Here is a 20543-nt window from a genome sequence, read left to right on the forward strand (position 1 = left end):
CAAACAGCGAAGGCAGGGTGAAAAAACCACTGAACTGGGGAAAATCCACCCGTGGAGAGCCCCTCCCAAGCCTGTCTCCCAGGATGCCAAGACACCTGCCTCCCTCCCCCTTTTCACAGAGGTGACATTCCTAAAGAGCTCAAGGGCAGGGTTTTCCATGCTGATGGCTCAGCAGCTCCCTGTGCAGCAGCAGTAACCAGGTTTCTCAAAGAGCCAGGTCAGCACAGAGGGAGGTGCAGTGCCCCATGGAAATGCTGGGCCATTTAATGCAGTGTCCCTGTCACAGGGGCTGAGCTAGGGACACATTCCCTTCAGCCCATGCGTGGTGAGGAGCTGAGGTGTGTGTGCTGCCTTTCTAATTCCTTGTCAGAATAAATAAATATTCCCGTGGGGGTGAGACCAGGTCTGAAAAAAAAAAATAATGAGAGCTGAAATCCTAACCTGAAATTAACGTTCTGCCGGCTGACTGGGGTTTACAAAGAGTTTCTTTTTTTTTCTTTTTAATGTCTTTTAAAACATAACTGGCTTGCAGGGGGGCATCAGTGAGTCTTTGTGGCTGAGTCAGCTGTGTGAGAGCCTGTGGTCCCCAGCCCACCCCGCTGCCATCACTTGTACCCAGTGTGCAGCCTCCTCACAAACGAATTTGGGGAAGCAGGGAGCTGCATCATTACGTGGGTAATTGCCCCCCTCCAAGGCCGTTTGGGAAGGTGGAGGAGGTTTGTAATTGTGCCTGGCTTTGGCACGCAGCAGCTTCCCCGGAGGCAGAGTGGGTACCCCGGCACAAAGCTCCTGACGTGTGTGTCTCAGCAGCTGTGTCACAGGCTGGCAGATGCCTGCAGGACAAATGTAGGTGTCAAATGCTGGCCTCGAGCCTCCTCCTTACCATTTGCAGCGAGTTTTTCTACAACCTCTAGAACAGCTGCGTAAATTAGGGTGCAGATGAGTAAATCTTGGTTTGTATCAGAGTGCCTCGGCGTCTGACGCTTTTGTGTTGCTTCACACGTGTCCCAGTGCAGTGCCCAGCACCTGTAGCCACGCCATGGACTAGCCTCAGTAGCTGGTGACTCGATTTGGAGGCTCTGTCCTCCCAGTAGCTCTTGTTTCACTGTGGCAGAGGCATTGTTGGTGTTTGAGGACGTTGCCCTTTAGCCTTGCAGAGTGTTCAGGTCCTCTTTGTGACTAGTTGTGAAAGCAGGTATGAACACCACAGAGGGGACGGGGTGGATGCTTCTGGTGTTGAGCAGTAGGAAATGGGACCTTCTGGTCGAAAAGGAGATGTATTGCTCTCCCTGTATGTGATAAGTAAATGGGGAATTGAGTCCCCAGGGGATTGATGCTCACCCCCCTCGTCTCACTTTTAACCACTGCTCTGGATGCATTATTTCCTCCCTAGAAATGAGGATTGGGAAGAGTCAATCAGGAATCAAGCTACTCTAGGAATCTGCTACCTGGAAGAGGTGACAAGGCTGCATATGAGCCTGAGATGGCAGAGATTTTACTTACAGACAATGAATTATAGTTAAACAAACATTAACCAGTTGGTGACTTGAGACAGTATTGACTTTTTTGTGCAAAGAAATAGATTTTGAATGGATTCCATGTAACTAAACTGTGTGGAAATCAGCGAGTTTTGCAAGGGAAGAAAGCTTCTCTAGGTGTCATTCATTGCAAAGGTGTATGAAATCTGGTTCTGTAGTTAGTTAATGGGTTGCTTTAAAATGCAAATTAACCACTTGCCAAAATAATTTTCTCTTGCAGCTTGAATTTCAGTGGAGTCCATCTGGCATCTGCTGGGCAGTTCAGTGACTTCCTGGGGAGCATGGGCCCTGCACAGTTTGTGGGGCGTCAGACCTTGGCCACCACCTCGATGGGTAAGGAACACAGAGGTGTTGGGGGGCTTTTAGTCTTGAACTGCTCCTGCAGCATGTAGCAGGCAGGACATGAGGATTGTTTCCTAAACATTTTAGTAGCCCAGGCATACGTTGTTTTGAAAGTCTTCTGTTTATTTTGACATTTTGGTTTAGGGGACGTGGAAATCGGCTTGCAAGAGCGAAATGGGCAGCTAGAAGTGGATATCATTCAGGCTCGAGGACTGACACCAAAACCCGGCTCCAAAACACTGCCAGGTAGCATGCTTTGATCTCCTACAGCAATTCCCTGAGCCCCAGCCTCCTGTGATGCCTGTGAATGGGAGAAACTGTAATTTCCCTGGGCTTCGGCAGGACTAAGCACTCCGTGTGCAGCACTGAAAACAAGGCTGCTCGAGCAAATCCTTTCCCTGCTGTAAATGCCTCCTTTAGAAATACCTGAGACACGGCACTCTGTCTTTCCTGGCGTGAGCATGAAGGTTTGTTTTCACATTTGACCACGTTTGTGTTTTCCAGCTGCTTACATCAAAGCTTACCTGCTGGAGAACGGCGTGTGCATCGCCAAGAAGAAGACAAAAGTGGCCCGCAAATCATTGGACCCTTTGTACAATCAGGTGTTACTGTTTGCTGAGAGCCCCCAGGGCAAAGTATTACAGGTAAGATGAGCAAATCTCAAGGCTGCCCTCTCTCTCTCTTCCACCTCTTAGGGAAGATAATAAGCCTGGCAAGGGACCTGGATAATTAACAGAGATGAGAAAAAGCCAATGTTTTCGTCGAACCAAATGCACTCTATCTGAACGTAACAAATGGAAAGGAAACCCTTTTTTTTTTTCCCACACTCAAAACTGATGATTATTTCATCCCCTGCCAATTACCATGAATGGCTACCAGGAAGAGGTTGATTTTTATTTTTTTAATTCTTTTTTTCTCACCCAGATAGGAGATAGGTGGTACCTGTAGGTGCTACACAATCTGCAGCGTGGGTTATCTTCTGTGTCTAGACACATTCAGAACATTCTGCTTTGGCCATCACCCAGTCACTGCCCTTTTCTACCTCTTTTCTGTTACTGCCATACATTTTCTATCATACTCATATTTTCAGCTCTGCACCTCCGTTTCCAGAGCAAAGAGTGATTTGCATTGTTGATTCATATAAAAATCATTTCTATCTAATAAAGCCTGACTGAAATCCATTTGTAATGCTTAATGTAATTCATCCATGAGTTTCTATCATTTGCCTCCACTGGCACATGAATTGCCAGATAACCTGCTGGACCCTTCTCATTAGTGACCTCTTCCTCATCTACCTTGATTAGGAGCATTTTCCCCTGATGCAACGAGACTGCCCATTTTTGACTGAACTGGGGTGGAACCTGGCTTGATCTGCTCTTGCCTGGCGTGGGTTTCTTTATCTGCTGCCTTGCTGCCAGGAAAGGCACTAAAATGAGAACACAAGAGGATAAAATGAAGATCTTAGCTCTCTGCTGATTGCCGTGTCACCAGACCAACTTTGTGCAGCGGCCTGCTCCATCCCCTGCTGGCCTAGAGTGTGAATTTTTGTCCTTTAATTGACATTCATTGTCTCTCCTACCTCGTTTTACGGAAATTTGTAATGTGGTGGGAAGGAAGCTGTGAGGATCAGCCAGAGATCACCAGTCATTGTCATAACCCACCCTACTCATGCTCTCCTCTTCAGAACACGGACTCGCTCTGGAGTCAGTCGTCACCTTTGTCTTGCTCCGCGTAGGGCCCCTTGCCCACGTGCAGACCTCCAGCATGCCTAAGCCCATGGCCCTCACTGCATCTGTTGTTCCACCCACTGGTCTCCATCATGTCGTAAGTGTGACTCAGCTGTCCCTGCTCCCCTGCCAGCTCTCCCATTAGCCCTTCCTCTGCGTCTGCGAGCCGCTCTCGGCCGTCTGTTCCGCTTCCCCTCGTGCCACTCCGCGTGTCCCCTGCGTCCCTGCTCCCACTTGCCCTTCCTCCAGGTGAGTGCCTGTGCCTCGTCTGCCTCTGCCCTGTGCCACAAGCTCTGAGTGCAGAAGTTTAAACATGTTCTTTTCCTCAGACTGGTGGCTTTTGACCCAAGATGTTGCACACCTTTTTTTTGTTGTTGTTGTTGTTGGTTTGTTTTTCCTGCCCTTTCCCCCTCAGGCCACCTTTTGGTGTATCCAAGGCCTGTCATGTGCCAGGAACAGGTTCTACCTGCAGGTGTTGGGCTGCAGCTCCAGGGATACTTTGTGCAGGTGCCGTCCCTGCCCAGCAGGCAGAGTGGCACAATGGTGTCTTATCCACATGCACATTGACCTCTTTTCCATGGGGGAATAAGTATCTGATAACATCAGACTTTGTAAACATGTGCTTAAAAAAACATAGTGTTATCATCAGCCAGAGCTTCACGTTTCTTGTTGGTAGAGTCGATTTTTCTGGTCTTCTTGGGCTGTAGTAAAGCTCCAAGAAAGGATTGGTCAGACCTGTGCTGCCCAAGCAAGTGTGCAAGTTGAAGGATTAACTGTGCTCCCCCTTCTTGTTCCCAAGGTGATAGTCTGGGGAAACTACGGGCGCATGGAGCGCAAGCACTTCATGGGAGTCGCCAGGGTGCTCCTGGAAGAACTGGATTTGTCAACTTTAGCAATCGGCTGGTACAAGCTCTTCCCAACTTCCTCCATGGTGGATCCCACTACAGGCCCGCTCCTGCGTCAGTCCTCACAGCTTTCCCTGGAGAGCACAGTGGGACCCTGCTGTGACAGGTCTTAGTGAGTAAGGAAGGGGGAACTGCTTTTGTTTTTTAAACATGCTGTCAAGGTTTTGTTTGCTGGAACTCTGACCTCAAGCGCAATGCATGTTCAATCAGTTCTTGTGGAGCTGGAAGAGGAGGATAAACCAGTGACCTTAGACAGAAGACGAGGGGGAGGGCACTGTGCCCTCTCCGCCCGAGGAGGAGGTGCCGTGGGGCATGAGTCCTAGTTGTCAAATTAGACATTAACACCTCTTGTTTCACTTCTCTCGCTGTCATTCTTGGACCCTTGTTTCAGATCAATAGTAGCCCTGGAAAGTTGCAGCGTTTGAAAGAATTTGAGGGGGAGTAAGGAAGGAATTTTTCTTAACTGTGCATATTAGGAATTTCTAATACGGATTCTTTCACGAGGAAGTACCTGAAAAATTCAGAGGTCAACGTCTGGCCTAAAAAGAGCAGGAGCAGAAAGTTCAAGAGGAAGCATTAGGGTTTTTATAAGGTCTTTCTTTTTGAAAGGAAGAAAAGGAAAGAAACCTGCAACTCTTTTCTTTAGAATCAGTTCCCTGTCACTGAGTCATGTCAGCTGTAACACTGTCGTAGCTGTGTTTTCAAACCGTGCCAAATTACCAGCAAGTGTCTTTACTGCATTACGTGTCTAACACTGCTGACGAAGCAAACTTGGTGGGAGAACAAGGAGCGCCTACTTAGAGCAGACAGTTTAAACAGAGTTCGAGTTCAGCAGGATAATTAACTGCAGTTTTGCTCAGAAAAAAAAACTACTAGAAGTGGGAGCTGAACATCAGAGTTGCAGCTTGACATGTTTTGTGTTGTCAGATACAGCGTTCTGCAGTTCACTGACCCCCTTACCTTGTTGCTGTGCACCCTTCAGTCATGATGTCTCCTATCTCCTGCTTTTCCTCCATCTCCCTTGTGCTGGTACATATCTGCTGGAGATGCTGCCCTTCCTGTTGTGCTGTGGACTGACCTGAAACAGGACTGCTTTATTCAGCTGTGGGAGAGGAGATTGGGGTCAACCTCAGTTTGCCATCTGACAGGAAGATGCTGGAGAGCACATAACCTTCCTCATGGAGAGAGGGGAGCTTTAGGCAGTCTCAGTAGTCCACAGACATTGTCAAGTGTCCTGCAAGAGGAGACACAGAGAGGTAGTGAGTGAGGAACGTGACAGCACAGTGGTCACAGCATGTCTATTCTGTTCATTAAAGTGCAACACTACCTGTAAACAAGTCTAGTAGATCCAGTCAAGCACATTTTTGGAGCTGCTGAGCTGTGGCAGCCATTGCCAGCAGAGCCACGTGCTGGGGGCAGTGCACTAGATCCTTCTGACAATGAAATTATCCAGAATCACAGAGAATCTCCAAAGATTTTCTGTTGATAGCTCTGTTTTGGCTAGGTTTTTGTCTTAGTTCCTAATGAGGATTTGATGACTGCTGTCCCAGAATAAATAAGCTTTTGGAGATGTTTTACTTTGTGATTTAAAAGTGAAAGGTCCCATGTCACGTGTAGGAATGAGCAGATTCTTGAGCTGTCAGAGAGAAATACTGAGCATTTATTTCTGCATGTGGACCTCAGCTTTGTTAGAGTAAAAGCATGAGTGTTGAGTGGATGGTAAAAGCAGTTGCTTTTGGTCCTAGCTTGTCTATGGCATTTTAAATTATTTTGAGGTAAATTACATGATAGATGCAAAAATTATAGGCCTTACAATAATCTGTAAAAAATTATATAATATAAAGGAGAGGGAAGGAGGACAAGGGACATAGAATGACTAGTTTTTTGAGTCTTCAGTGGCAAAAGCCTCAACATTTCAGATAAATCTCTTAATTTCCTTGATCAAATATGTCTCTGGCCTCTCACTAATTATTTTTTCTAATTGTATTAGACAATTTCTATATATTAGCTGAAGAAAGTTTGTTGCATGCTGGTCAAACTATGTTGTGGCGCTCTCTCTTATTTTTATTTTTTTAAAGAAAGCACATTTACTTGTAATTCCAGTCAGCATCTTTTCCTCTTGGTATGTAGTGAGTACTAGGCAATATTGTACAATATGTGTATGAACTAGAATAGATAAGGTAGATTTAGTGGTTTGTAGCACTGGATCTGTTAATAACTATGACTTTAAAAGGACTGTGGGGAGCTCCAGGTACGTGCCAGACCTGGCAGCTGAGTAACAGGGCTTCTGTCTTCAGTTGTGCTGAAACCTTGCTGTGGGTACTTAGTTTGGACATTATCTACCAGTAAGAGCTAAGTTAATCCTGGGTTTCCTGTCTCCAGGAAGATGAATGCAGCATTTCTGCACTCTTTAATAGGGAGTAGGAGACTACACATGCCAAAAATATTCCCCCAGAAAACTTTGTTTAATGACTGTCTGTCAAAAAGCTCAGTTCCTGTTTCCCTGGCAGACACGACGTGTCTCTGTATCCTGCCCCTCCGAAAGCCCTGCAGGCTCAGCGGTGATCACTTCAGTTCCCACAGGACTCCAGAACACTGAGGACTATCTGCCATCTGCTTTTAATCACGGTGAAAGGTCACTGTCAGGGTTACAGTTCTGGTTGTCTTGTTTTTGTTAAGGTCTCCAGTTTGGAGGCAGTTTAACAGTCTGCTCTGTCCTGTTTTCCTCCGCGTTTTTCACGTGACTGGTTGTGTTCCAGTGGTTCTCTCTTTTGGTTTATTCACCTCCAAGTCCTGTTTCTCCCCACTGCCACCCCTGGCTGCCACACACAGCACAGCCACGGGAACAGCAAGTGCTGGAGACCTTCCTTTGTGAAGCAGACTCCCAGGAGCCCTCCTGGCTGTGCTCACGGGATGCAGAGTGAGGCCAGCAGAGCTGCATGGTACCCCAAAGCCTAAATTCTTGCTTCGCTCATACCCCTGATTCCTGCACTGACCATGGTGTATTGTAGTCAAAAAAAGAACTCTTCTGGTTATCCATAGATTTAAGACTCCCAGTGTAGCATCCAAGGCAAGTCTCAGGCTTGGAATAGCTTCTTTTTATAAAGCCTAATCCTTTTTTTTCCCCAAAAATTTGCCTGGCCAGTTTCTGTGTGAGGTGATGTGCTGTGACAGTTGGGATGACCAGTGTGGCTGTGTGCAAAGCAGCCATTTGCCAGCATGATGAGCAACTGGAAACTCAACTTTGGTCCCCTTTGCAAGCCCTGGCTGAGCCTTTTCCTGTGCCTGAGTCTTGCTGTTAGTTCTAGTCAGACAGAGGAGAGAGGAAGAGCAGGAGACTTATATGAAAGAAAAAAAAGGCATTGAAGTATTTTTTGGTCTGTGAGTGTGATGAGGGGTAAGGCTGAGGAGAGATAAATACCTGCCCAGCTCAGGGTTGTGCATGAACTACTACGTTGTAATGGTAATGGGAGGATTGCTGGCCAAAAAAAAACATGGAGAACCAATCCCTAAATGTTACCTGCACTGCTATTCCCATGGAAAACAGAGAAATCTTGATGCTGAGAGCAGAATAATCTCTCCCCAGCACGAATCCCCTGCACACAGGGAGAGCAACCTCACATGTGGCTTTGTCCTCTTTGTGCTCTGAGCAAAAATTTGCAGCCGTGACCGTGGCTGGTCCCGGTTTGTTCAGGCAAGAAAAGGTATTTTCCCGGTCTCCTGGTGTTTTTTTCCCTTTGCCCCAACACAGCTGGGGTGGCACAGAGGCAGCACAAGGTCCTCAGTCTGCAGTTCAATCGTGGGTCCTCACCCTGCAGTCGCAGCCATGCGAGCAGGGGAGGGGCCAGGACACTGCATTGTTTAGTCGAGTGCATCCCCACTTCTTGGCCATGGATTGTTTCAAAGGACATTGCAGAATTATTTGCTTTGAATGAAAATGTATATTTATTGTTCCCAGCTGCCAGATCCTTTATCAATGTACTGTTCTAAAATTTGCAGGTCTTCTGGAGTATGAATATCACAAGTTCCTGTAAAGGAGCTGTTTTTAAGATGTTGAGGCAGTTAACAGAATCTCAACCTAAGCATGTTTAGTAATGTTTAGACAGCAAGACAACTTTTTTATGAAACTCATTTTAAGTTAGTTTATTACATGCTGTTGGTAATATTTTAAAACAGGAAGAATATTTTTCTTTAAAGACAAAATGATATGTATGTTTTTTAACAGGTAACATAATTTAGTGTTTTCAAAAATGTTTGATGTTCTCGGTATGAAGTTTACTCATTCTTTTGATTTCTATGTTCCTTGTTATATTTTATCAACTTTTTTCCAAAAGAAAAGAGGCATATGTAAATAAACACCAGAAAAGAGTCCTATAAGAAATTCTGTTCAAACTGGCCATAAAATTATTAGTAAGTATTTGTTATCATTCATTAACTCTCAGCTACTTTGTTGAAAGAATTCGATGTTGTATTTTCAAGATGAGAACTACTTAGCTAGTTTTGTCATAATCCTGTACTCTGTATAAAAATCTTTTTATAAAGAAAGTCTAATAGGCTACCAAGCAATAATATATCCCATTTGGTGTGCACAGATTGTGACTTGCAGGCTGTAGTACATATTGTTGATACAGTTTATAATTGTCTTCAATCTCAACGCCATCACTTTCGGAAAAGCTCCATATTAACCTTGACTGTAAAAAAACAAAGACTGGGCTGTTGCCTTGTGAGATATATTCATCCTATAGACTTCTCTGTGAGTGTCTGTGCCCATCCACATGAGCTCTCTCTTAGGTGAGGAATGAAACAGCTGTAGGTGACTTCATACGACAGAGGTAAAAATTAGTTTCGGTATAAACTTCATGACTGTTTCAATCTCCTGGTTTTCCTTAGGCTATCTAGAATTTGTAACTGGACGAGAATGGTTCCCACTGCCACCGTAGCCCTGATAAAGCAAAAAAAAGCCTTTGCACTCTGGGGCCACATCAGTTCTGCCTGACAGCTGCCTATTTTCCTCGAGATACCAGGGGCAAGCTAGAGGGAGGTTTTTTCCAGAGCAGCAGATTGGGCTGCTCTTCTTTAAAGGCTTTGTGGGTTATTTTGTCCATTTCATAGGTGGTATTTTGTCCATTTTGTTAGAAAATTCCACCCAAGGCAGAGAGATTGCACCTTCGCAGAGGATCACGGGGGACTGAGGGGTAAAACAGCACAGGCTGTTCTGTGCCACTCTCCAGAAGTTTGCTAGTGCTGGGCTCACCTGAAGATTTTTCCAAAGTGGCAGGATCAGGATGTTGGATTTTAAGTCAGCTCCATCATTGGTGCAGTGCATAGAATAAACCAGCCTCAGAACGGCGTCCCAGCTCATTGCCTGTGGATTCCTTGCAGCATTTCCCATAGGACAGGTCTCCATGTTGTTCTCAAGGCTGCCAGACTGCTGGCCATGCAGGCAGCAAGTCCCAGTGGTGCTGGGAGCCTGCAGGAACGATGGAAGAATTCCTGGGTTTTGTGAAATGCTCTGAGGAGAGAGAGAGAGGTGTAAAATGCAGAGCACCGTCAGTAGAGGAGTCCAGGGCATATTGAAACCTGGAGTGAGCACCTAAAATGAAATTGCAGCTACTGAATTGGAGCCAAACATTTAGAAAAGGGGATGATCAGCGAGAGCCTTTTGTGTTTCCCCCGGTGCACACCAGCCAAGGTGTGTGTCTGAGAACATGTTGATTCCCCGGGGCGTTTGCAAGTGATTAGGTGTTCTCAAAATGTGGCTGACGAGTTTTCCACTCACACTGCCAGACTCCTCTGCTCAGTGGCCACATCCCACTGACCAAGCAGCTGCACTTCCAGCCCCAGCCCCTGCTGCCCACCCACGACAGCAGCATCACAATCATTCCTGGGCAGCCTCAGGCTCTTCTCAAAGTGTAGACACCCTCTGCCCTCCCTTCCCCGTGGTAGCTGCTCTTACTCTTGTGGAGGAGAGGAACCAGGGAGAGTTTCTTGTAGCATTTGGTTCTTTGCACTTCAGAGGCTGTAAGAGAAGGGCCCTGCACCAGCCCTTTCCAGAGCACCAGCAAACAGAGGCCGCAACACGACGACTTTCCCCTCGTGACTTCCCAGTAGCTCAGACAGCATCCAGAGCTGTGTTCTTGTTAAGCCCCACTCAGCCAGGTCAGCAGACAGCCTTGGCATTTACACTGGGCACCTCAGGTGGGCTCGAGACCCCCGTGCTGGGCAGGGAAGGGCTGTGTCTGGCAGAGAGGCCCTGAGGGCACAGCTTGAGCTCTGCTCCCTGAGCGGGATGGGGGCAGAGGCAACCCGAGGGAAGGATCCAGGATGCTGAAGCCATCCCACAGGCTTTCCAGGAGCTGGGTTTTGTAGTTGCTTGGGTACCACACGTTGGGATGTCTGCTCCAGGTCCATCTAACAGCCAGCCTGGAGCTTTAAATCCAGCAGCAGTTCTTTCTTTGTGGCTGTTGCTCCTTTCCCAGTGCTGCACACTGGTCTCTGCTTTGGGGATTCCGTCTCCTCGACCTGGAGCTGCTTTTGGCTTTGGAGCAAGGGAAAGTGAGGTTTGGAGAGCGAGTCCAAGGCACGATCCCACAGCCTCACCACGCTGGGCTTGCCTTCCTCCTGCTCCCTGCGGGCTGTTCCCTGCAGCAGGGAACAGAAAAGGGCATCCCGGGATGCAGTGCCTCCCCCAAGACCCCCTCACGCAGCACTGCCATGGCCTGCCACCCGCCAGGGATGCCCGTGTCCTGCCCACGTTTTGTGGCAGTCCCAGATTCAAACCACAGGGGGTCCTTTCTTTCCCATCCTTGGAAGGAGCCAGGGGTCTTCAGCAGGGGCTCCAGAGCGCAGGGGGTGGGATGTGCCACAGCGAAGCCGGGAGAAGACAGGCTGGGATCCACCTCTGTGCTGGCCACGGAGAAGGGGAGCTCCCAGCTAGCTTCCCTCCAGGTTCCCCTTGCTTTCCCCAGCACCCTCTGCTCCCCACTTGGGTTCCCCTTCCCCTCTCTTTACGAGGCCTTATTCCAGCCCGAGGGGACTGAGGCTGCCCAGGGCATCTCTTTTCACTGACAGGTCCCTCCCAACACTGCCCGCCGGGAGCCCCGGGGCGGGTCAGCAGAGCTGGCCTCTGCTCGGGGATGGGGCCACCCCCGGCCCATCCACACCCTCCCCTGCCCCCTCCAGCGTGCCGGTGCTCTGCCTTGTTCCCCCCTGCCAGGGCCTGGCCAGTATAGGGAAATCTGCTCTTTACTTCATTAATGGCTTCACAAATCCCAACAGCTTTGCAGGGGCACCGCACTCCTGTGGCCTATCCATGGGAGTGGGGGCAGCTGATCTGCCTCTTTTTGGCCTCTGGTAACCCTCTCCAAAACTTTTTGGAGGTTTTTAACATCGTCTGGTGAGCTGGTGATGTCCGTGGAGCCGAGGGAACACAGGCAATGGAGCTGGGCAGCCTGCTGGCCCCGAGGTGCATGGGCTGCCTTGGGTGGAAGGTGGGGCACGTCCCAGTGGGACTGACCACTCGTCTGTAGTCAGGAGAGGATTCTGCTATACTTTTTTCCTGTCTGTAGGTTTTATTCAGACAATATGTAATGATTGAGTGATTTACAATTCAGTGTTAAGCTAATGAAAACGTTGATAATGGTGATAATAAAACCTTTTTTTTTTCCTATGGTGTGTTGGAGGTTTTTTTGTGGAGTGTTTCTGCCCTCTCTGTTGCCACCACCCTGACCTTCAGCCTGATTTCAACTGGGCCCTTCCTTCTTCTTGTGCCTGTGGGGAATGAGAGCAATTCATCCTGGTGTGTCCCAGCTCTGTCCCAGACTCCTTGCCAGTGCTCTCTGTGGAAGGGCCCTCACTCCAGCTCCCTCAATCAGCCCCAGCTTCAAACCTGCATTTCCCTGTGACACTTCCAGATGAAATTGGGCCATGGGCCTCCCCAGGCACAGAGCTGAGCTTGCTCCCAGCTGTACTCTGCTCAACACCCCAGTCCAGAGCCCCTTCTGCTCCTGCTGTTTTCTTCCCAAGATCCTTCATGCCCAGCCCTGGCCATTCAAGGGTGATTTTGAAACCCTGGAGGTGAAGACTGCTGGCAGAAGAAACTACCCCTGCTCCAGGCTGTTGGGAATACTGAGTGAGTGTGGGTGCAGAGTGGCCTGGGGATCCCTGGGGAAGGAGACCCTGGGATGTTACAGGGTGTGCAGCTGCTGCCTGCTCCTGGGTGACCTTTGTCAGCACTTGGGTGGGAAGTGTTTGGGGGCTTCTGCTGCAGGGGTCTGTGGGAGGGGGTGCTGAGAACAGGCAGCATTCCCTGAGGAGCCACCACAAGCCCTTTTTCCATCTGCTGCCCAGCTCTGATGGCAAAGGCACCACGTTACAGCCAAGCCTTGGGCTGACAGCCTGGGGAGGGTGGGGGAGATGGGAGATGACAGCAAAGGGGCTGAGCTGGTGGGATCAGCATAAAGTGACACCACTGAGGAGCTCAGAAGCCAATGAAATCCTCATTTTTAAGCCTGTTTTACACGCTCACAGCTTGCTTTCTGTCCCCACACCCCTTTCTCTTTAAACCAAGGCTCACTCAGCTAGTCCAGATCTGGGACCACTGGTGCAAAGCAAGGCAGCTGCTGGGCCCCTGGGGGGAACTGCTGTCCCTGGGGTTTGGGGCTTGGACACACCCCTCTGCTCCTCCTCGTGACAAATAACCAAGCACCACCAGCTGGATTCATCTTTTATTGAGCTGCCACCCAGAACAAAAGGGGAGAGAGCAAAGCCTGCCCTGAGACCTTTCCAACGCTGGCACTCTGCATGCCTTCACGTCAAGAAAAGTGGATTTTCCTTCAGGAAAACCCCTTGAGGGTATTTTAGATAGAGCCAACATTGAAAATGTCCCTTTATTGGGGAAAAAAAAGTGAAACAGGGTCAGAGCCTAGTCCTGCTTTCCTGCAGACGAGACAGGATGGACAAAGGCCGCCAGCTGGAAAGAGCCTCCCAGGTGTGGGAGGCACGTGGGGATGGGATCAGCCCCCTCAGGTAATCCCAGCAGCAACAAACACAGACCCATGGGCTCGTGGGGACTGTGAGGAGCTGAGGAGCTGGCACACCTGCTGGGCTGCCAGGTGGAGGAAAGGTGGGCAAGGGAGGGGTGATTTTAGCTAAAAAAAAGTCTCCTCAAGGCCAAGTCCTTTGCAGGTGACTGTGTGTGGTTCAGGAGGGCTCTCCCTGGGGCTGCCCTTAGCACAGTGTGGGCTCTGCAAAGGAGGGCTGGGCTGGACTGGACTGGACTGGACTGCAGGAGTTCAGCTTCCCCTGCGAGTGGGACACAGCGTCCCACCAGCCAGCTCAGGACCTGCCAGTGGCAGAAGGGTGTAAGAGGTACGGTGTGCTGGTGGGCAAGTGGGTGAGTGCATGGGCCTCCAGAAGCACTGAGCCAGCCACAAACCTGAGCTCAGGCCTAGAGGGCTGGGAGATGCAGCTCCATGAAGCCATCCCCACGTGCTGAGCCGCAGGACCACAGCCCCTTCCCTCCTGCCCACCCACCAGCTGCAAACCTACTGCGTGGCACTGACTTACCTGCACCCGCTGTCAGGGGACAGCTCAAAGGTCCCCAGCCCTGCAGGGCTCACATGGGCCCTGCTTTTGGTACCCTCAGCAAGGGCAGCCCATGCCATGGAGCAGGAGGCACGTGCTGGCAGCAGCCACAGCCAAGGTTTGGCAGGGGGGGAGAGCAGCAATGCCCCCTTTGGGGAGCAGGGAGGTGGGAAAGCAAACCTACAGCTCGCCGGGCTTCACACCAGGGGGGCTCTTGCCACACCCAAATGCCTGAACCTACTTGGGAGGAGAAAGCAAAGGAAAACTAAGGATGTCATTCAGTGCCTGCACAAAAGGAGTACTTATTTGTCGACAGGGTTTAAAGGCTCCTGCTGGACCCTGCGTGGGGCCGGCTGCCAGCTGAAAGGGGAGAGGAACAGAAGAAATGAGAGAGTAAGAAGAACCTGGCATCTCTGTTCTTAATTTATCACCGTGGTAAGACAGGAGCGCCGAGTGCAGCCCGGCACGCGCTCCTAGATGGATTTCCTCCGCAGCCGGGGGTGCTGCCGGCAGCGAGGGCTGCTGGATGATAAAGTGCTGCCCGGGGAAGAGCCGGTCTGACCCCGCGTGCTCAGGGACACCTCGTCGATTTTGTAGGAGATGGAGTTGTAGTACACGGGGTTGGTGTGGCAGCTCAGGGTCTCGGGGTGGGAGGGCGCGGGGCTGCCGCACACCTGGGGTCTGTAGCACAGGCAGGTGCAGAAGGAGGGCACCGCGGCCGCCGAGTTGGCCGACGGGCGCCGCTGCCTCTCCGCGTCCTCCTGCACCAGCGGGATCAGGTTCATCTGGCTCGTCCTGTCCTCCACAGGGAGAAAAATGGCGTTGCTGCTCCGGCTGTCCTCTTTCGGCTTGAGGTGGATGTTGTTGCGGGCTCTCCTCAGCGAGGCTCGCTCCTCGGCGTCCCGGCGCTCGTCCTCCGAGTTCATGGTCAGGAACCGCAGCACCACCAGGTTGAGGAAGGCGCCGATGACGGTCAGGCCCACCAGGATGTACATGAAGCTGAAAGCCACGTACGGGGGCTTCTTCTGCAGAGCCTCGTTCTTCTGCAGAGCCACAAAGTCCCCGAAGCCAATCGTGGTCAGGGTGATGAAGCAGTAGTAATAGGCGTGAAAGAAAGTCCAGCCCTCGAAGTAAGAGAAGGCCGCGGCGCCGATGCACAGGGTGCCCATGCAGGACAGAAAGCCCACGAGGACCATGTTCTCCATGGAGACGTGGGTTGTCCTCATGCCCAGACACTTCTTGATCTTCTTGAGCAGCAGCCGCACGACGGTGTTCATGCGCTCGCCCAGGCTCTGGAACATGACCAGCGTCAGGGGGATGCCCAGGATGGCGTAGAACATGCAGAACACTTTGCCGGCGTCCGTGCCAGGGGCAGCGTGTCCATAGCCTGGGAAGGAAAGAGGAGAAGGTGGTGTCAAGCCCTCACTGGGGTTTCCAGCAAGGCTGCCCCGGGACCAAGAGGAGCAGCAGGAGAGTGGGGGAAAAGGGGAAATGACTCTGTGACAGATCTGCAGGCAGTGCTGAGGGGGGCACATGATGATTCATCCTTTGGGATGACAGCACATCGCAGTATCATGTAGGTGGAACCTCATTTGGCCTCTAAAGAGAGAAGGTACCCTCCTGATAGGCCCTGAGCTTGTTGCAGAGGCCAGGAGGAGTCCTAGAGCTCCTGGGGTCTAGAGCTGGACAAGCCTCCTGCAGCTCACAAACAATTCAGAGGCTGTGCCAGTGCAGTGCTGGGTGTGCAGGGTCACCTTAGGGAGGATGGGGGCTCTGCAGGATGCTGAGACAACAGTGCCAGGTCAGCCTGTGGGAGGGAACACACCCAGCCAGGACCATCCACACCTCCCCTGGCACCTGCTCCTGCTGCCCCTGAGCGCTCCAGCGTCAGGGAACCTTTGACTCTCAGCTATGTGAGCACCCGCTGTGTGACCCTGTTGGACAGGAGTTACAGAGCCAGGCCCTGCAGAAGCACCTCAGTCTGGGAGGACTTCTGCAGAGCCACTCCGGATTTACTCCAGTGTCACTGCGACTCAGACCTAGACCACAGCCGGACTGCTGGGGAGGAGGGGTTGTGCTGTTTTAGATGCAGGGAAGTGACTATTTATGCCACTGCAGCCCTGTCAGCCCTTGTCCCGGGCACAAGGAGCTCAGGGAGGACAAGGTTTGCCTTGAATGCCTTCTGAGATTTAATTTCCCCACCTTGGTCCAAGTTTCAGGGCTGTGACTCAAGGACACACACGATTACACTGTGAGGCATAATGAGGTACTCGCTGCAATCTTCCGGACTCCAGCGATTCTGTGCCCACCTCAATTACAGCAGCTACTCAGAAATCGGTGGCCCCTGCCCTCAGCGGATGAGGAACGAACTCAGTGCCAGGGAGTCACGTGGCGTGGGGAGTAGCGGCATCCAAAGGCATCCAAAGGCATCCGAGCCTTTCTTTTGAGTTTCTTCTACAAGAAACCACCAGGGCTGGAAACTTCCCTTCTGAGGGTGCCTGCAGAACAGCGCTGGCTCCTTCCCCTGCTGCTGCCGGGGCCTTTCACGAACAGCTACTGATGTTTTCCCTTTTTGCAGGAATTTGTGTGACTTTTGCATGGAGAGGAATCCCTCTTGTTTATTTATCAGTCTTACTATTTATCAGTCTGTGACTTGGCTTCCCCTCTGTCCTTGCTGCCAGTGGTTTCCCAGGACTGTTGGGGAAGCTGACAGCATCCAGTGATGGGATGACCAGAGGAGGATAACCATGTTATCCCAGGCTCTGGAATGCACCTCCTGCTCCAGGAAAGTCCTGCTTGGGACAGGGCTGAGGGGCTGAGGACAGCATCCTCCACCATGCTGCGCTCTGAGCTGTGAGCAGGCAGGAACAGACCAGCTTCTAATTGCTCTGTCTGTTCACAAACCCAGGCAATCAAAAATTATGAACTTAATGCCTGCATGCCACATTTCACTGAATACAGAGCAGACAGGAGACTGCAGTGGCAAAAAACCCTGTCAGATCCAAGCTTAATAACCAAGTGCAATTACCAGGTCCCTGGCTACCAGATAATACAATGACAGCAATGAGGAGGTAAATATAATGATCCAGAAGAGCAGTAAGTGGAAAAACAGTTGTTATACCCTGAGAGACTGTTGAAAAGAGCGTTTGACTGATGCTTTCAAAATGACAGAGGGAATTAGAAAGAGTAAACACAGCTACATTAACGTTAAAATTGAGATTTGGAGCACAGCCCAACACAAAGAAGTCTGACATGCCAGTGTTTTAGAAATATGGCACCTGGGCTGCAATTATTTATCGCACGGGGCGTGTGATAAGCGTGGCCATTGTTTGTCACAGCCGACAGGAAAATCATGTAAATGAAGCTATAACCTGTCAGGCAGTGATGGAGATTTTCTCTGAAGCCATTCACCCTGCCCTCCTGCTGGGGCCTCACCTGAACTGTGCCCTGAGCCTGCTGCTGTTTGCTGGCCACGTGTGTTCCCAGCTGCACAAACCCCATCCCATGGGAACACGTGGAGACCCCAGGCAGGGCCTGCAGGGTACCTGCCCCTCTGGTACCTGCCCCTCTTGCCCTCTGGTAACATGGTGCAGTTAATCCCCAGCCCTTGTCTTGGGGGATGTGCTTTCAGCTACCAGAGGTATTTCAACCATCCCAAGCCCTTTGGTAAGGCTGAGTTCTGTCCTGTAGATGAGGGCAGGATTTGGCCTCAGAATTCCTGCCTCCAAAACTCAGCTGCTGACTGAAATCCCAGCACAAGCAGTGACATGAGCACAGAATCCCAGTCTGTCTACCCCCATGGGATGCTCAGGGTGCATGGATTAATCAAAATGGATTAATTAAACAGTGCTGAACTCCCATGTGGCTAATCTCACCTAGAATTAAGGGAACCCTCAAACAATTTAGTTTCATTCTCTTGCAAAATTGAAGGCACTGGGCTCTAGTGTGGGTGAGTGTGTCTGTGTGGGAGTTTAATGTGATTCAATCATTCCCCTCCAGGCTGACACCCATCTCTCTGCAGGTTCCCGCGCAGGCAGAGCGAGGGGCAGTGGCTGGTGGCTCTCTTGGCTCCCTGAACCAGATCTCCCACAGCCAAACCTCGGGAGTTTTGAGCTGGCAAAGAAGCCAATGGTTCTTGCCCAGCTCTTCACCCTTCTACAGCCCTGAGCAGGGGACAGCCGTGGCCACCACCTCTGCCCTCCCACACCGCTGCCAACTTCGGCAGCCGCCTGACCTGAAGGTTCCTGCAGAAGCTCCACGAGCTGCTGCCTCCCTGGGACAACATCATGTCTTGTGGCCCCAGCCACGGCAGCAGCCCTGGCACCCCCAGAACCGGGTGGCCCCAGCCTGCCCATGCCTTGCCTTCCCCAGCGCTGGGCACCGGGGGTCTCACAGGGTCAGCTCGGGGGTGGCCTAAAGAGATGCCTAAAGAGGTGCGAGCCTTGCGAGGACGAGACCCGCCTCTGCCATGTGGGCATCCCCAGGCTGTCCTGGAGCTCCCGGGGGTACTGGAGGTGCGGGGAGGGAGGAGGATGGGGGGCAGGGAGGTGGCGATGGAAGGATATGGGATGCAGGGGCGTGGGGATAGAGGAAGATAGGAGACAGGGATGGACGGACACGGGGTGTCGGGAGGTGGGGATGGAGGGACACGGCGTGCAGGGGGTTGGGGATGGAGGGATGCCGCGGGCTGCCCGCACTCACCGATGGTGGTGATGACCGTGATGGCGAAGTAGAAGGAGCCGGCGAACTTCCACTGGCGGCCGGCGCGGTGCGGCTCGGCCTGCAGCACCAGCCGCTCCAGCTCCCGGTAGTCGTCGGCGGAGAAGCGGTACTTCCTCCGCAGCTCCCCGCGCTTCTGCTCCAGCAGCCGCTTGCGGCCGCTCTCCGCCTCCGACTCCAGCGCATCGAAGACGGCGGCGCCCACCAGCAGGTAGGAGAAGATGCAGAGGATGAGCGCGGCCGTGCGCAGGTTCTGCCGCTTCATGGCGAGGGGCGGCCGCCGCGCTCAGCCCGGGCTCCGCATGGCCCCGCCGCCGCCGCCCCCCGCGACCGCCCCCCGCGCACCCCCGCGACCGCCCCCGCGCACCGCGCACCGCGCACGGCTCCCCCGCACCGGGCACCACGCACCGCGCACCGCTCCCCCCGCACCGGGCACTCACGCACCGCGCACCGCTCCCCCGCACAGGGCACCACGCACCGCGCACGGCTTCCCCCGCACCGGGTACCACGCACGGCTCCCCCGGCACCGCTCACGGCTCCCCCCGCACCGCGCACCGCTCCCCCCGCACCGGGCACCGCTCCCCTCGCACCCCGGGGCTCCGGCCGCGGGCACCGCGCCGCGCTCCGGAGCGCTCCGGCACCGCCTCCTGCGTGCTCCCAGCACCGGCTCCGTCGGCAGCAGCTGCTTCAGTCACCGGCTCGCCCTCACACCAAGGCTGGCTCCTCCGTGTCCCATGCCTGGCCCCCTGGGCAGAGCTGGCAGCCCCCGGGCAGGGGAGCCCTGGCGGGGCCGCGGTTCGTCCCGTGCCGGTGACAGCCCAGAGCTGCCCCTGGCTGCGTGCCCCAGGCTGGAGGAGGTTCTCCTGCCAGCACCCTCGCTGCCTGCCCTCCTGGCAGAGGGGGCCTTTAGGGCTGTGTGGCTGTCCCGAAGTACCCTGCAGTGCCATCCCCTGGCTCCTGCTGCTGGGCAGGGAGTGCTGCTTCACACCCAGGGCACTGAGAGTCACCTGTGTTTCCTGTGTTAACCAGCGTTATCTATCTGTGTCATCCCTATTATCTCTGTGTTACCTGTGTTACCCATGCTATCTGTGTCACCCTATTATCTATCTGTGTTATCAGTGTTGTCTGCCTGTGTTGTCTGTGTTATCTATCTGAGTTATCTATTTTGTGTTACCTGTCTTACATTATCTGCCTCATCTCTGCTTTTGCAGCTGGTCACCAGAGCAAACAGTCAGGCTTCTTGTGTCCAGTGCTGGCTTAAGAGGGCAGAAAGGAACAAAATAACCAGGTTTGGGGTTTCTGCTGCTTTATTTGCAGGTTGATGAGAAGCTGCAGACACAGGGGATGTGGGGCCTGTCAGCCCTGTGCTGGTGAGGAGGGCAGTGAGTGCAGCCTCCTCACACTGATGGGTTGTGGACAGCCCAGGTCAACTCCGAGGAGTGGGGAAATTAGCTGGGGTAGGAGGCAGAGCCCACAAAGTGAAGACCCTGTTTCTCATTCCTGGTTTCCATAGCTTTTATGTAACTCTTATACTTCACTTTTAAAAATAGAAAGATACTTCTCAGTTGTGTGTTGAAGGAGATAGTATCTTGTTCAAGAAATAAACTCTCTTTCTTTTGGCTGGGAATAAAACAAGTTAAAAAACCAACGAGGCTTACATCCCTCTTCATCCATCCTGCTTCTCTCTCTGGAGAGGACAAAATGCTTTGGGCTTTAATTGCAACAAT

At 52.0% G+C, this 20543-nt stretch overlaps 2 protein-coding genes across 2 annotated transcripts in view; one reads left to right on the forward strand and one right to left on the reverse strand.

The window, feature by feature from the left end:
• RIMS4 (regulating synaptic membrane exocytosis 4) overlaps positions 1 to 12181 on the forward strand; it is a 52718-nt gene extending 40537 nt beyond the window's left edge. Inside the window, exons 3-6 of the mRNA XM_050313468.1 lie at positions 1759 to 1871; positions 2025 to 2126; positions 2385 to 2524; positions 4407 to 12181. Coding sequence (XP_050169425.1) covers positions 1759 to 1871; positions 2025 to 2126; positions 2385 to 2524; positions 4407 to 4625 — 574 coding nt within the window. The 3' untranslated portion in view covers positions 4626 to 12181. The remainder of the gene's footprint in view (positions 1 to 1758; positions 1872 to 2024; positions 2127 to 2384; positions 2525 to 4406) is intronic.
• A 1044-nt stretch (positions 12182 to 13225) lies between these two features.
• Positions 13226 to 19116, reverse strand: KCNK15 (potassium two pore domain channel subfamily K member 15). The gene is made up of 2 exons (XM_050313466.1): positions 18799 to 19116; positions 13226 to 15484 (listed from the first exon to the last, which is right to left on the reverse strand). The coding sequence occupies exons 1-2, from the start codon at positions 19079 to 19081 to the stop codon at positions 14571 to 14573; spliced, it is 1197 nt and encodes a 398-aa protein (XP_050169423.1). The 5' UTR covers positions 19082 to 19116; the 3' UTR covers positions 13226 to 14570.
• Between the last annotated feature and the right edge of the window lie 1427 nt (positions 19117 to 20543).

Source organism: Myiozetetes cayanensis, unplaced genomic scaffold, assembly GCF_022539395.1.
Source record: "Myiozetetes cayanensis isolate MyiCay16 unplaced genomic scaffold, myiCay2020 scf19, whole genome shotgun sequence".
NCBI classification, from domain to species: Eukaryota; Metazoa; Chordata; class Aves; order Passeriformes; family Tyrannidae; genus Myiozetetes; species Myiozetetes cayanensis.

Coding starts and splice junctions, on each gene's coding strand:
- KCNK15 (XM_050313466.1), bottom strand. CDS start 19,081: ATGAAGCGGCAGAACCTGCGCACGGCCGCGCTCATCCTCTGCATCTTC. Junction 15,485..18,798: donor CACGGTCATCACCACCATCG/GTGAGTGCGGGC, acceptor TTTCCTTCCCAG/GCTATGGACACGCTGCCCCT.